The 14,213-nt window shown below is 44.2% G+C and overlaps 1 protein-coding gene across 1 annotated transcript in view; it reads right to left on the bottom strand.

Moving 5' to 3' along the window:
- Positions 1-14,213, bottom strand: part of RXFP2 (relaxin family peptide receptor 2) — a 54,783-nt gene that overhangs the window by 22,015 nt on the left and 18,555 nt on the right. The window contains exons 3-8 of the mRNA XM_047756359.1: positions 12,638-12,715; positions 12,157-12,262; positions 11,278-11,349; positions 2,963-3,034; positions 1,752-1,823; positions 2-73 (exon numbers count right to left, since the gene is read on the bottom strand). Coding sequence (XP_047612315.1) covers positions 2-73; positions 1,752-1,823; positions 2,963-3,034; positions 11,278-11,349; positions 12,157-12,262; positions 12,638-12,715 — 472 coding nt within the window. The remainder of the gene's footprint in view (position 1; positions 74-1,751; positions 1,824-2,962; positions 3,035-11,277; positions 11,350-12,156; positions 12,263-12,637; positions 12,716-14,213) is intronic.

Raw genomic sequence — 14,213 nt, 5'->3', positions numbered from 1 at the left:
CAAGAAAAACAAGGAATTTAATCCAGCAAACAACCGCTGTGAAATTCTGGTTATGGGATTGTCGTCCAGAATTCTGACAAAATACATCACAAACATGTCCAGTGTTAGAGACACTTGTGAAATAAGACCGGGAAGACATAAAAGGCCATGGCGACCCTGCCTCCCCCCGACACCTGCTGTCTTTTCTGTGTGTCCACACTGGGCTCAGGTCTCCTTCCAGAAAGCTTTTCCTCCGCCTTGTGGTTGGAAGGAGGCTTTCCTCAAGATGCCCAGACCCCACCCCAGCCCTTCTCACGTCCACTCTGATGGCCTTCTCCCCCTGCATCCACCTCCCACTGGACTTAAGTGCTTCACCTCTGGCGACCTGGGTCTAGACAAGCTGCACTTATCTACGGGCTGAATAAGGGATCCATAAACGCTTTGACCTACGGATTGACCAACTGAGGAATGAACGGAAAAAAAACTCTTAGGAAATCACAACTGCTTCATTGATCTCCTGGTGTTTAAATGATGTCCTTAGTGAGGTCTATACAAACAGACTCATTAAGAGCTTGAGGGTGAAAGAGTGAAAATATTTACAAATTCAAGTCACTGCTCTTAACTCTACATGGTATTTTCCTAGAAAACAATAGGTAAGGGGTCGAGTTCCCTGGCGGCTGAGTAGGTTAAGGACCTGGCATTATCGCTGCTGAGGCTCAGGTCACTGCTATGGCATGGGTTCAATCCTTGGTTCGGGAATTTCCAGGTGCTGTGCATGGCCAAAAAACACAATAAAACAAAACAAAAACAAGAAAACACAGATAAGGGGAAATACGCCTTCTTTTCTTCAGCTGCCTTTGAAGCCAGATGCCACTTCCTCTTACTCTCAGAGATACCTGAGGGCAGGATTTGGAGAAGGGAGCTACACTGAGCACCTGCGGTATGCCAGGCATCCTGCATGTGGTGCTTTATACACGCTGTATGACTTAATTCTCACAACATCCCTCTTAGAAAAAAGGGGTTACGATTATAGTTTAGAGGTGAGAAGGAGGCCTAGGAAGATCAAGAAAATCGCTTGGGACATTAAGCCTGGGGCCATGGCCTCCGCAGGGATCTATCTGGACGCTGCAGCCCTGGCTCTTCCCACTCGACCAGGCTGACCTACGGAAAACAGGGAAACCTTCGCAGCTTCTAACTGCCCTTTGTTGGTTTCCTGATGAAAACACGGACCTCTGACATGAGAGTCCCTGGAATGGAGCTGGTGGCTAAGCCTGCAAAGTGATGAGCGTCCATAAGCTCCTATCTTTTCAGTCTTTTCTAGGAATTCTCTGGAAATCAAAAAAGTCCTTAACTTGCTTACTTTCTGGGTCAATGGTTTTCGCCAGAGGGCATTCCCCCCACCCCAGGCCACATTTGGGACTGCTGGAGATGTTTCTGAATTTTCACGACTCTGGGAGCAAGTACTACTGGCACCTAGCAGGGCATAGGGCACAGAGGGCGCTAAACCCTCTGGGTAGAGAAACCTCGCTATGGGTGAGCGCCGGCTGGAAGGCTCAGAAGCCCACCTGGAAAAGCATGGCACTGATTGCTCTTCACACAGCCACCGCCTGGCATGCCACGACCCGAACTGCTTAACGGGCTCCAGATGATGTGACAAGCAGAAAAATAAGTATGGTAGACAAGCCACATAAATAGATGGACACTGAGCCAGCCCTGAGGAGTGTCATAGGCCTGTGGTGCTTTACGAGGGAAGGAGAAGCTGGAATACTCACAGCCACGTTAGCCGGTGTAAGTCTCTGAATACTCCAGGGCTGAGAGTCGTAATGCAGTTGTGGTTGAGATACCTACAAAGAGTGTGGGTAAGGAAACGAGGCAAACATGATACTCCACGTTAGATGCATCGAATTCGAATATGAGCCACTGAGGATGCTTACAAAGTATGCACGGCGGTTTCTGAAAGCGCTTTGCTAGATGAGCAGGAGGAGGAAAATCAGGGAACAGCCAGGGGACACGGACCACCACAAGCCTAGAGTGACACCCCCCAGGGCCGGGACCAGGAAAGTGGCCAAAAATCATGTTTGGGCTACTATGTTATATTATACTAGATTATATTATATTATCATGTCAGAATAAAATAAATATGTGAGGTGATTTTTGCTTCTGTCTTTTCGGTCACATCCTTAATAGTCTAACATCTGAAGAAAGTACATAGGTAAGTTCGCAAGAGTTAGAAAAAATAACATGCTAAATGACCTAAACTTGAGACTGCCGTGATAAAGAGAGTCTTTAGATCTGCCTTCTGGTGAAACTAGGAATTGTTTAATAACATCTAAGTATTTGTGAACACCTGTGTCTCCCCCTTCTTCCCATCCAGAGTCAAGCCTTTAAAAAGTGCCCCTCTAATAAAGAAGATCGGGACATACACACAACGGCAGACAACTCAGCCTTAAAAAAGCACAAAATAATGCCATTTGCGGCAACACGGACCCAGCTAGAGATGATCAAACTGTCAGAAAGTGAGGTCAGAAAGAGAAAGACAAATACCCTATGATAGCACTTCTATGTGGAATCTAAAATACGACACAAATGAACCCAGCTATGAAAACAGAAACAGACTCACAGACACAGAGAACGGATTTGTGTTTGGGGCGGGGGTGGGGGGGAGTTTGGGTTTAGTACATGCAGACTATTCCATATGGAAGGGCATAAACGAGGCCCTCTGTAAAGCAGAGGGAACTGTATTCAGTATCCTGAGATAAACCATAATGGAACTATATGTGTACCCGAATCCCTCTGCTGTCTGGCAGAAATTAACACGACATTGCGACTCAACCATACTTCAGTTTAAAAAGCATAGAACGAAATAAGATAAAATAAAAAGAAGCGTGCACTTTTTGGAAAATGACAAAAATAAAAAGTACCATTGTACCCTTTGAATCTTCACTTACAATTGTACTCGTAATAATAAAAAAGTCACACTCACAATATTTGCAGATTATGTAATCCAAAGAATGCTTTCCTGGATATATGTCTAATACGATTGTGCTGAAGGAATCTGGTAGGAATAAGAGAGAAGAGTCATGCGGTTATGGATCACGTGTGCTCCGTTAGCTGGTTGAACAGGCTCTCCACTCTCTTCACCTAAAGACAATTTAAGTCCCACGCCCTCGAGGCAGAAGCACGGCCAGTGAGAGCAGTGCCGGCAGGGGTCAGATCCCGGCATCTCTGACCTGTCCCACTGAGGTCCGCGGGGGCTGGTGAGGAGGGAACCAGTCCTGGTCTGCACACTGGCACCCTGGCGGCCTTCTCTCGCTGCCCGCTGTGCAGGAGCTGCTCACCACACGGGACCGGCGTTCAGAACAGACGCCTCCCTTACCGCCTCTCCCCTCTAGCCCCATGAAACAAGGAGAGGGCGAGTCTTACTCTGTTCTGGGCTGAGATGCAGAGTGAGAAGCACACCGCTGGTTAGAGAGGGACTCGAGGTGACAAATGGCATCAGCGGTTGACCTGGAGCCAGTGCCCCAACCTGAGCTCAGAGGGCCATGATTTACTTAACCTCTGAAGCGACCTGCAACATGGTGAGGATTATTCAGCAGCAGCACTGTCGGGCCTCCCGAAGGAAATGATGTCCATTTCCTGTGCTCATTATACAATGGGAGGGTAGCCCTGAAGCTGCATTTTCTAAAGGCCTTTAGGCAGGAAATATTCTCACTATTCAGGGTAGCTAAGGGCCACAGAGTCTTCCGAATGGCTTCCCTATCTCTTGATTTGATTTGCTTCCTAAAATATTTTACAACACTCTCTTACTGTTATGATACTTCCCTGCCAAACTGTCGGTAGCTTCTGTGCTCGTTCAGCATGTGGCTGTGCTCTGGATTGTGTGGTACCACGATTATTCCCTAGTAAAGCTTCCCAGCCTTGGAGTCATGCATGTGTCACAGGTGTGCCAGGATACTGACATCCTCAGCCCCCAAGGTGGCAAAGCCAAGCCAAGATTATCTTCCAGTTATTAACAAACCCATCTTGCACTGCAAGCATTGAGCAAATACTGTCATTTTCTCCGTGTATCACCATGTGGAAAAGGTGGGTACTACAGAGCTCATGGCTTCCATCCATAGTGACACACAAAGCATCAAGTTCAGCCCCACGAAGTAAACTTGAAACCCAGTAGGACCTTGTGGCATTCCCTCCCTCTCTCCCTGCTGCACCAAGCCTGTGAGGAGAGGCTTCACACTGCAGCACCAATTCTGCCTTTGCTTTAAAGACCTGCTGCCAATAGAATGCACCCATACAGATCAATATCTGTTTTAGCATTTTCAGAGCCCCTGGAGTGATGGAATGAAAGCTAATACGGCAAATTATATTATAATAGCAAATGAAAATAGAAAAATAATATAATACCATAATATAAAGATTTGAAGTTCCTCTTAAATACAAAATTGACTACCTATCTGGTGCTATTTACATTTTATTCTAGATAATTAGGTCAAAAGTGCAATGCAGGAGTTGCCGTCGTGGTGCAGTGGTTAACGAATCCGACTAGGAACCATGAGATTGCAGGTTCGATCCCTGGCCTTGCTCAGTGAGTTAACGATCCGGCGTTGCTGTGAGCTGTGGTGTAGGTCGCAGACTCAGCTCGGATCCTGTGTTGCTGTGGCTCTGGCGTAGGCCGGTAGCTACAGCTCTGATTCGACCTCTAGCCTGGGTACTTCCATAATGCCATGGGAGCTGTCCAAGAAATGGCAAAAAAAAAAAGACAAAAAAAGTGCAATGCACATTTTGGAGTTCTCTTGGGGCACAGAGGGTCAGGGATCTGGTGTTGTCTCTGCAGCAGCCCTGGAGCTTCCGCATGCCATGGGCATGGCCAAGAAAGGGGCATGCACATCTCACATACATGGGATCAATCTTGAAGAAAGGGGTGCAGTCATAAACTGTGAGTTTGGCCTCGTGATTTTTATCTGCACGGCTCACCAGATGTGTACAGTTTAACTGCCTTCACTGGCATGAGTTAAGACTCTAACTTCTTAAAAAATAGTCTCTAGTCTTCCATTTAGCCAGCTTTGCTGGCACCGCATAGAGAGTTAGAATCCCAGGGCCCTTGTCTCAGACTGAGGCTGCTGAATTCTAACTTGATCCTCTAGTGTCTGCTTTCGTCTTTGCAGAACAGTAGCTTCGTGAATATGAGGGGAAATTTGGAAACATGACAATTTGGCATGTGAGGTCCTCTTTTTATTCAGAGCTGAGACATGAGCCCGTTTGATATACTTTACACTGAGTGGCTTTTCTAAGAATAACTTACTGGTTCATGAATTCCTGCTGTTTCAGCTGTCAGGACTTTTCAAGCAGAAACGCCAGGAATTTATGTACCTGAAACTAAAGCAAATAAATGCCTTAAGGACATGCATGTTTATAGGCTATTTTTTAATGCAACGTTTTGTATTCATGAGCCAGGCAGACTCCTTGAATTACACTGTGTGGCCAATGATTGTGTTGAATGAGAACCCAGTTTAAGAAGGAATACCTAATTTATACAAGATTTATGTCACGGTAAGAAGAACTGCTGCGGGTTTCTGTGGTAGCAGTGATAAAGTATTACGGCCAATCTCATAAATTCTATTTTACTTCTCTGAAAGGTCATCTTAAATTGCTTCTTAGGCTCCAGTGTTACAAAGTTTGAAAGATTATTAAAATGAATAAAGTGATCACTAGTAAAGGCATTCAGATAAGCTGAATGACGTTTATTCACCTAGCAATTAAAATTTTATTTTCACTTAAGAATAATTTTTTTTTTTTTGGATGCCTCAATGACCTCAATTTCACTGCGAACATTTCAAGCGTGCAAGACCAAAGACTCACGTGGCATTAAATTGGGTGACCTCTTAGGATATATCCCAACACAACTTAAAAATGCATATCAACTTTATTAGCTCAATACAATCTAAATCACATATTCATGCATGTCCTGGTTGAAGAGAATAAAGCCCAGATTCTTAGCCTAGCCTTCAAAGGCCCTATAATCAGGGCTCAAAGTCCCCTCCAGCACATGCTCCATCATTTCCTGTGGGAGCTCTTTTCCTTTAGACAAACTTTTCTGGTCACTATCTTCCCAATATCCTTTGAGGGTTTCTGTGTATGTTCCTTGGTTCTCCTTGCTGGAGATGCTCCCACTTCTCTTTGGCCCTGTGTGTTGGTCCTACACATCATTCCTTCAACAAATACTCATCGACCCGCATGTGTGTTTCAGCATGTGTGACAGTGAGGGGTGGTGGCAGTACATGGCACTGAGAGGACCAGGAGGACCAGCCAATTCAGGAAGAGGGAATGATGCTTAGTGAGAGGTGTCTTCAAAATTCAAAGATGAATGTGAGGGGTTCACAAAGCTGGAATCATAATTGAAAGCCACGACTTAAGGCGTGTTCGAAACTCAGACAGTGAAGAACGCTATGGGCGACAGAAATGAATTTCTGGTTAAGACAATGTTAAGGAACAAGCCCAAGCCTGCTGTACGGGACCTGTTTGAGAAGATTATGAAATAATAAAAAATATAAATTTTAAACTCCTACATTGTCCTTATCTTCTCCATCCAAACAGATGATCTCAGAAGGGAATAAACAGGATTTGGGGGTGCAGCAGTGAAAGCCCAAGATGGCAGAATATGCTAATCGAAATGGGCCAAAGCCCTCTGGTTTGGACAATTTCTCCTAGACACTGAGAAAGACGGAAAAGGCGAACACTCGGTCCACAATCAATTACCGAGGAATCTGGAGAAAGGCGGAGCAGCTGGGAAATTAAAGGTGGCAGATGAGTTTTGATTTTTCAACAAGGGAAGAAGACGCTTTCGCAAGCTCCGGCTGCACGAGCTGCCAGCTGGTGCTGGCCAAGATCACAGGACAGGATATTGCGATGCGGCCGTGCGAGCACCTCAGCAAGATCTCCAACAGGGCGGTTCACGAGAACAGAGCACGTCAGACCAATCTGGTTTTCTTCTTGGAAAGACCGCCTGGATAAAAATGTGTGGTCGACTCTACTGATGCGTCTCTCAGGCATCTAAGTGGTTTTGTGATGTCTTTATGGACAAAATAAAGACCATTACACATTATCTGAAGGATGATGCTGAAGGGATATGGAAAGAAGATCCGGCACGGGCCGCCCCATATTCACTCCCTGACCTGGGCAAAGACAGTTCAACTTATTTTCAGATGACGAATGCTGGGAGGCATGGGGACTTTGCCGGATGATCCAAAAAGACCTTTACAATCTGGTAAGAAAAGCTGAATCTAACAGGATAAAACTGAAAAGGGATACAGGAAAAGTCCCACAACTAGCGCTCAGCTCTAAGTGCACAAGGACCAGCTGGAGATGCTGTCATGTGTCAGTCACGCCTCTGGCACAGGATCAGAATTTTAGAGACACAGTCACTTCATAGGAGTTAGGAGTATGACGTGGCCACAAAAAGAGCAAAGGCAACCTTCGGGTATATGGAGTTTAGAAAGGAGGGGTTGCTGGTTTCCCCCAGTTCTGCCTCTGCATGTGTCATCCAAGTGAAAATATCCCGTTTATTCTAGATACTGCACATAAGGAAAATGTAGGGGACCATAGCCGGGGAAGTGTGACCAGAATGATGAAAGGATTTGGGGGTTGAAAGCAGGCCCTCTGGGGAAGAATTTAAGGATTTGATGTTGCTTGAGGAAGAGGCTCGGGGGTGGGGGTGCGGGGTAATAACAGCCAGCTTTAAGAATCAGAGGAGGTGCACAGAAGACTTACTGGGTGTGTTCTGACCAGTCTCATGGGGTAACTCTCAGAGCTGTGGGGAGTTTAGAGATGCCTTGGACAAGAGCAACGCTGGCAGAACAATTTACCAGCATATTGTTTGAAATTCCTTCCCTCAGCACATCCCGATGCCCTTCCTGGTTTATTTTTTTCTGTAATAACTAACACACGAAAGGGTTTTTTTGTTTTGGGTTCTTTTTTGCTTTTTTTAGGGCCACACCCAAGGCATTTGGAAGTTCCCAGGCTAGGGGTCGAATCAGAGCTGCAGCTGCCAGTCTACACCACAGTCACAGCAACGCTGGATCTGACCTACGCCACAGCTCATGGATCAGTTACCCACAGCTCATGGATCCTTAACGCCGGATCCTTAACCCACTGAGCGAGGCCAGTGATTGGACCTCATCCTCATGGATACTAGTCGGGTTGGAACCTGCTGAGCCACAGTGGGAACTCTGTCCTTAATTTTTATTTTTACCTCCATTGGAAGGTGAGTTCCTGGAGGAGAGGGCTTTTCATGGGTGTTGTTTACCGCCATATCCTTGATACTTCATAGGTATCGATAAATATTAGCTGAAAAAAGGAACACCATGTGGTGTGGCAGCTCTTACCCTCCTGCCGTCTCTCCCAAGGGTTCTGGGGCTGCCCGTCTAGTTTCTTCCCTCCCCGACACCTTCTCCTGGGGATGGCTTGTGTCTTGCTCTGTCTGTTGTTATAACGCAGCATCTTGAGGAAAAGGTAGGAGGGAGGGCCAGGAGGGACAAGGGCTTGCCCGACACTGGAGGAGATTTTTCTGGGCGTGTGGGAAAGAGCTGCAGGAGGAGCTAAGTCGGGGTGCGGGGTGGGGGGAGATTCAAAGAGGGGTTGCTGAGCTTCTGAGCTGCTTTAGGATATCTGGATAACGCTTACAAAGAACTTAGTTCATTTTGAAACCGAAGCTCATGCTGGACGTTTTTGTCAATGATAACAATATTCTGAGACTGGCTCACGAGGGTGAACCTCAGGCTACCAGCGTCAGAGCTCTAAAACTTGTCAGCAGGCTGACTTTGGACAAACAGCCTTTTTCCCCCAAGGGTGGTTTCCTCATCCCTGAAAGGAATCTACTGATGACTCCCCGACGGGGTGGACGTGGAAGACCAAAGTTCAAATGAGAAGTCTAAACGTCAGAAGTCTTCGTCAACTTTAAGAAGAGAGATATAAATGTAAGAAATTGCGTTTTCATCCCCTGTAATAACCTCGCATATATAAGAGACACTGGATGAATGTTTATTGATTAAGAGTCTTATAATCGTTTTTCTCTGAGTCTCTGGGAAAATCAAATGGCCCAGGAAGCATCACATAGCAAGCTTGCACTGAGAGAACCCCTGCTGGGTGGTATTCAGGGTCTGATGTGGTAACTAAGTTTTTCTCAAAGCAGAATGCAACATTTAATTGGATAAATGTCCAGCTGATTGGGACAATCTGGGGGGGGGGTGATAGGAAAGTTGGGCCTAACTAAAGTTGCACTAACTAATCCACGTTAGTGCATCCACATTCTTCCCTTCAGTGGCTACCAGACACAGAGAGAGAAGGACTGACACAGATCAAAGCTATGAGCCAGTAGTCCGGGGAAGGACTTGGCCTGAGAAGTCAGTATCCTCGCCTGATCTTCTAATGATTCCTCTGCTAACACAGAAGACAGCTTTTCCCCCATGAGGGGGCAAAAAGGTATAGGAGGGGGTTCTGCTTGGGACAGAAGAGTATGCGTTGGTAAAAGATTCAATGAGATGCTAAATTTCTCTCCATCTCTAGGTCTCCGGTTATTGTAAAATAAACAGTGTGCTGGGCATGAGAGGATACCGACTCTAATTCTGGCTTTTCCACTAATTTGTTGTGAATCTTACGTAAGTCATTTAACGGTTGCATTATTTCTAAATAAGGAGAAGATTTAATTAGAAATTCGTACAGCTTCTATGACTCTAGGTAACAGAATTTAAACAGCTGCTCTTATAAACGTGACTATTTTCCCTTCCTTTCTGTTCATGGTATTTTATTTTTCTTCCCTTGAGCATTATTCAAGGAGCACAAGGACAATGTTGATTCAGAGAATGAACGTGTTCTGATTCTAAGAATTTCCTGTAAGACCAGAAGCAGTAACAGCTAAGCCTTCTTCTCTAGAGGAACCGGGAACCCCAGAGCCTATCAATGCACAGCCTCCAGTGGGGCAGTGACAACATGGCCACCTGGCCCAGGACAGAGCAGAAGGAGGTCACTGCGGATGGAAACCGCGGGGGCTGTGGTCAAATCCAGGCTCGATTCTCCGTGTTCACACGGGACTCGCCCTCACCAACGGGCTCCTTCACGGACTCCCTCTCCTTGGGAGGGAATCTTTCCCTGATTCGTGAGCAGAACAGAACTGCTGAAGGCAGTTCATACCAAGTGGGTTTGGCCAATATCAACAAAGAAATAGATTTATTTTTATTCCTGGGATTTTAACATATGTCACAATTCCAGAGGCCTTCTCTTCTGTCCTGAATGTCAAAGGGCCACGTGGTTAAGATGAAGGTTACGACCAAGGGCCTTACAGTCTTGTCGTGCTAATTTTCTAATTTAGTCTAATGATCATCTTGATGAGCGCAGCAACTTGACCTCTGTGTCATCCCAGAGTGAGTGGGCTCAGAGGGGCCGACACACAGCCACCAAATTCTCAAGAAGCGGAATATTTAATTTCTTTATTTAAATAGGATGTACTCCATTCCACGAATCGGAACGTTTTTATTCCCTATCCAGGGCAACTTCCCAAATACTTTAGTATTTAAATGAGTCACTTGGGAAGTTAATGCAGTCATCAGAAGGTTGCTCCGTGAGCAGGGAGTCAAAGCAAAGAGACTCTCCATCCTGATAGGGAGAGTCTCATCAAACTAAAGTCCGCGTGAGGTTTGGCGCAGATGGACAACCATCGCTGCTCCCAAGAGACTATCTCTATCGACTGTATCTCCCCGCCTCTGGTTTTCTTTCTTTGATGATGCTGGAAGCATCCTGGCACCCTGCTTCTCATAGCTGACTGTGTCTTGTTTATCATTTCTTTCCTCAGATATGCTAATATCACTTATTTCACAAAGCTGGTGCTTTTGCTCTTATCCTGGGAGACAGTCCATATTCTAACAACATGTGTTTAAATGATGCGATGGTTTTTGTCTGTGCTAATAACTCTTCTTCTGAGTTAAAAGGTGCATCTGGTGCCACTGAAGCTGCAGATGATCTGGAGTAAAAGCATGGGGACTGCATATTTTCTTACTGCGATGCTGGATCTCAACTCAAATTTAACTCTCCGAAAAAAAAGTTTAAATAAAACCGGTTCAGATATTTTAAATTATGAAATGGAAAGTATACGTTTCAATGTTTTATTGTCGAATCTAAATTATATTTAGAAAAATAAATTTAATGATAAAGGTAATCCACTTCATATTTCATTTTACTTTTAGATGAAAAATATCTTAAACAAAACATCCCATAGGTTTTCCCATAAAAACACTATTAATAGCTACTTACATCTTTTTAAGTTCTGTGTATTTGATGAAAACTTTATCTGAAAGACTGTGAATATTGTTTTTCTTAAGAGACCTAAAACAACATGTAAAGAAGACTTTATTATGGATTTTACGACCAACCAAACTCTTTCCCAGAAGCTATATGCTTGAGAAATAGGCTCCATACTACTTAACACACATTGAAAATGCCTGTAATAAACGAAAACTTTCATGGGAGAATGAAAAGTCTACAAAGCAAAATTAAAGCTGTTTGCACATATCTGACAAGGTTAACCAGTTAGTATAACAGACAGAACATCTAAATGTGATTTAATTTTTTCATTTATTCTCTAGATAAACAAACCCCAAAAAACAACAAAAATCCTAACCAACTCACGCATGCCCAAATTATGGTAGGTCTGCAAGCAAATTCCTCAGGCTCTCAAAACTTCTATGAGAGTTCAGAGAAACCTGCATGATTGTGCCCCAGCTAGCCACACGGGTCTTTCCGACCTTTGCAGTCTTGAACAAATTACCACTATTTAAAATGAGATAGAGTAAGTGAATGCACTTCCTTTTCTCCCCCAAATTTTATTTTTACTTATATAGTAACGGTGTATTAATAATACATAAATCCAAAAATAACTGAAAGTAATAACACCAAACCCCAGAATGTTTATGAGCTAAAGGATAACCTGGCTAATTTAACATACATTGTTTAAAAGATTCTTTTTCCTGGAGAAGAAGCATGCAGAACTCTGATGGCTGGAGATTTTAAAGGAAGTTTCTATTATCTTGCTAATATGTGAGCAGCATAAAACAGAACAAAGACAGATTAGGTTAGACTATACGGTTCTCAAACGACTTTAGGAGCCAAGACCAAGGTTTGAATTCTACTCACAGTAAAGTCACATTGCTGGAAACAGTTGGCACAGACGTCAAACCAGCATTTATACAATCCAACTCCGTTTCTTTGCAGTAACAGCGTTGTGGATACTGATTTAAAACTAGGGGGCAAAAGTCACAATTCAATAGGAAAAAAAAATACTTCCTTTAATTATGACTTTATCTCTAGTAACTGATATTGTTCTTTTTTCCATTGAATGTATAACAGTTACGTCTTGTTAAACGAAATGATTCAGGCCCACAATAAAAGCAAACAAGAATTCTCTCCTGGTTAAATACAGACTCATGGTATTCATCTCAGGTCTGGCTTCCAGGGGGTCATTTCAGAGGCATTTAACAAGGGATCAGAAAGATACCACGCAAAGGTTTAAACAGCATCAAAGCACACAGTGAAGCAAGATTAAGGTCTCCTCAGTGAAAACGCGAGTATGCTGTTCACAAAGCTGATACTGAGTCTTGGAACCAATACCACTTACAGCACTCCTGTGTTAATGCCACATTATTAGCATTTCCATGGACTGTGCCAAATATAGTCGCCCATCCACTAGTGTCTCCTGTGAAACACACGGTGATGAATATGTGTCAGTTATTCCATAAATCAAATATAAATTACAAAACAAAAGTATAAAAATTTGATCACGAAATCAATTCAAAAATTTAAGTAATAGAAAGATAACAACGATGGCGAGGACGAAAAAGGGAGGCAAACATCTGGAGTTTGGTCTGCTGCAATTACAACCAGTCAAAATGCATGTGTCATACAATACGTAATGGAAATAGACGACTATTTCTACACACGTTTCCGTCTTAAAAAATGTCACCTATTGCTACTGCTGACATTTTAAATGTTTGGTAATCTTGCGGTCCTCAGCAGAAAATGTATGCTGAATTTTATTTTGTCACAGGTACATGTGTACGTAAGTACATACTTGATAGATGCAATGAGTTCTAATAAAACTTATGGCACTTGACCTTCTCAATCAAGCAAAAACAAAGGTCCTTTTAATAACGTCTGTCTAATACAAAGGAGAGAAATGTATCTTCTCAATTTGTCAGATGGCACGATCTGCTTGATACCAAGTTTCTCCCTTTCTTTTTGCAATAAAAGTATATTCTTTTATGTATGTATGTATGTATGTATTGACTGTGCCTGCAGCGTGCAGAAGTTCTTGGGTCAGGGACCGAACCTGAGACACGGCAGTGACCATACCGAATCCCTAACTGCTAGGCCACCAGGGAACTCCAAAAACTCTATTTGTTCAAAAAAGAAGGCCTGATTTTGAAGTATCATTACTATAGTATAAGCTATTAAAATGGTACAACAGGCACTATAATGTATGATACTGAAGTTCTTACAAATGGAAACGTAAATTTAAGTTGTTGTCCAGGGGTCCCTTTGATCCCTGCAAATCTCAATTTATTTTTACTTTTGATTAACAACTTCAACGGTTTTTGAACTTCTTCTACTTGATGCCTTTCCATGAAGTATTTAATGCGTGTTGAGAACACCCTCATGAGATATATTATAATATTATAACCATGCATGGACTCTGATTCCCACGCAGCCAAGAGGAAAGGCCAAGAATTTAAGGGACTTGCTGTTGGCTTCCAAGAGCTGCCCCATCGCTGAGCACTGGCTGTGCTCTACTGTTCTGCTCTGGAGGCACCAAAACAGATACGAACTCTCCTCAAGGAGTTTCTGTCCAGTGACAGAAGCACAGTGAAAAGACGAGGCAGTCCTCAGTACCACCATCCGGGTACACCCTGGGGGCTACGGCCACGGAGGGAAAGGGTGCCTGTCCTAGGGCAGCGGCAGAGCTTCCGGGTGGGGAAGCCTGGCCAGGGAAGCCAAGCATCTCAGGGACCGAGGGGCCGGCTGGCTACACTGCATCCTAAAGGCTGTGAGGGACCCACAGCTGGTGAAGGCAGAGGGTGCCCGTGAGAGGGGAGCAAGCAAGAGTTTCCAGGAGCAGGAGAGCAGATTCTAGAGACAAACACCACTTATTCCTGGCTTCTGCTGTCCCCTCTGGGCAGTGCCAAGGAGTGGCAGTT

This window comes from Phacochoerus africanus, chromosome 13 (genome assembly GCF_016906955.1).
Source record: "Phacochoerus africanus isolate WHEZ1 chromosome 13, ROS_Pafr_v1, whole genome shotgun sequence".
Lineage (NCBI taxonomy): Eukaryota > Metazoa > Chordata > Mammalia > Artiodactyla > Suidae > Phacochoerus > Phacochoerus africanus.
This window is presented reverse-complemented; position numbering and strand designations above follow the sequence as displayed.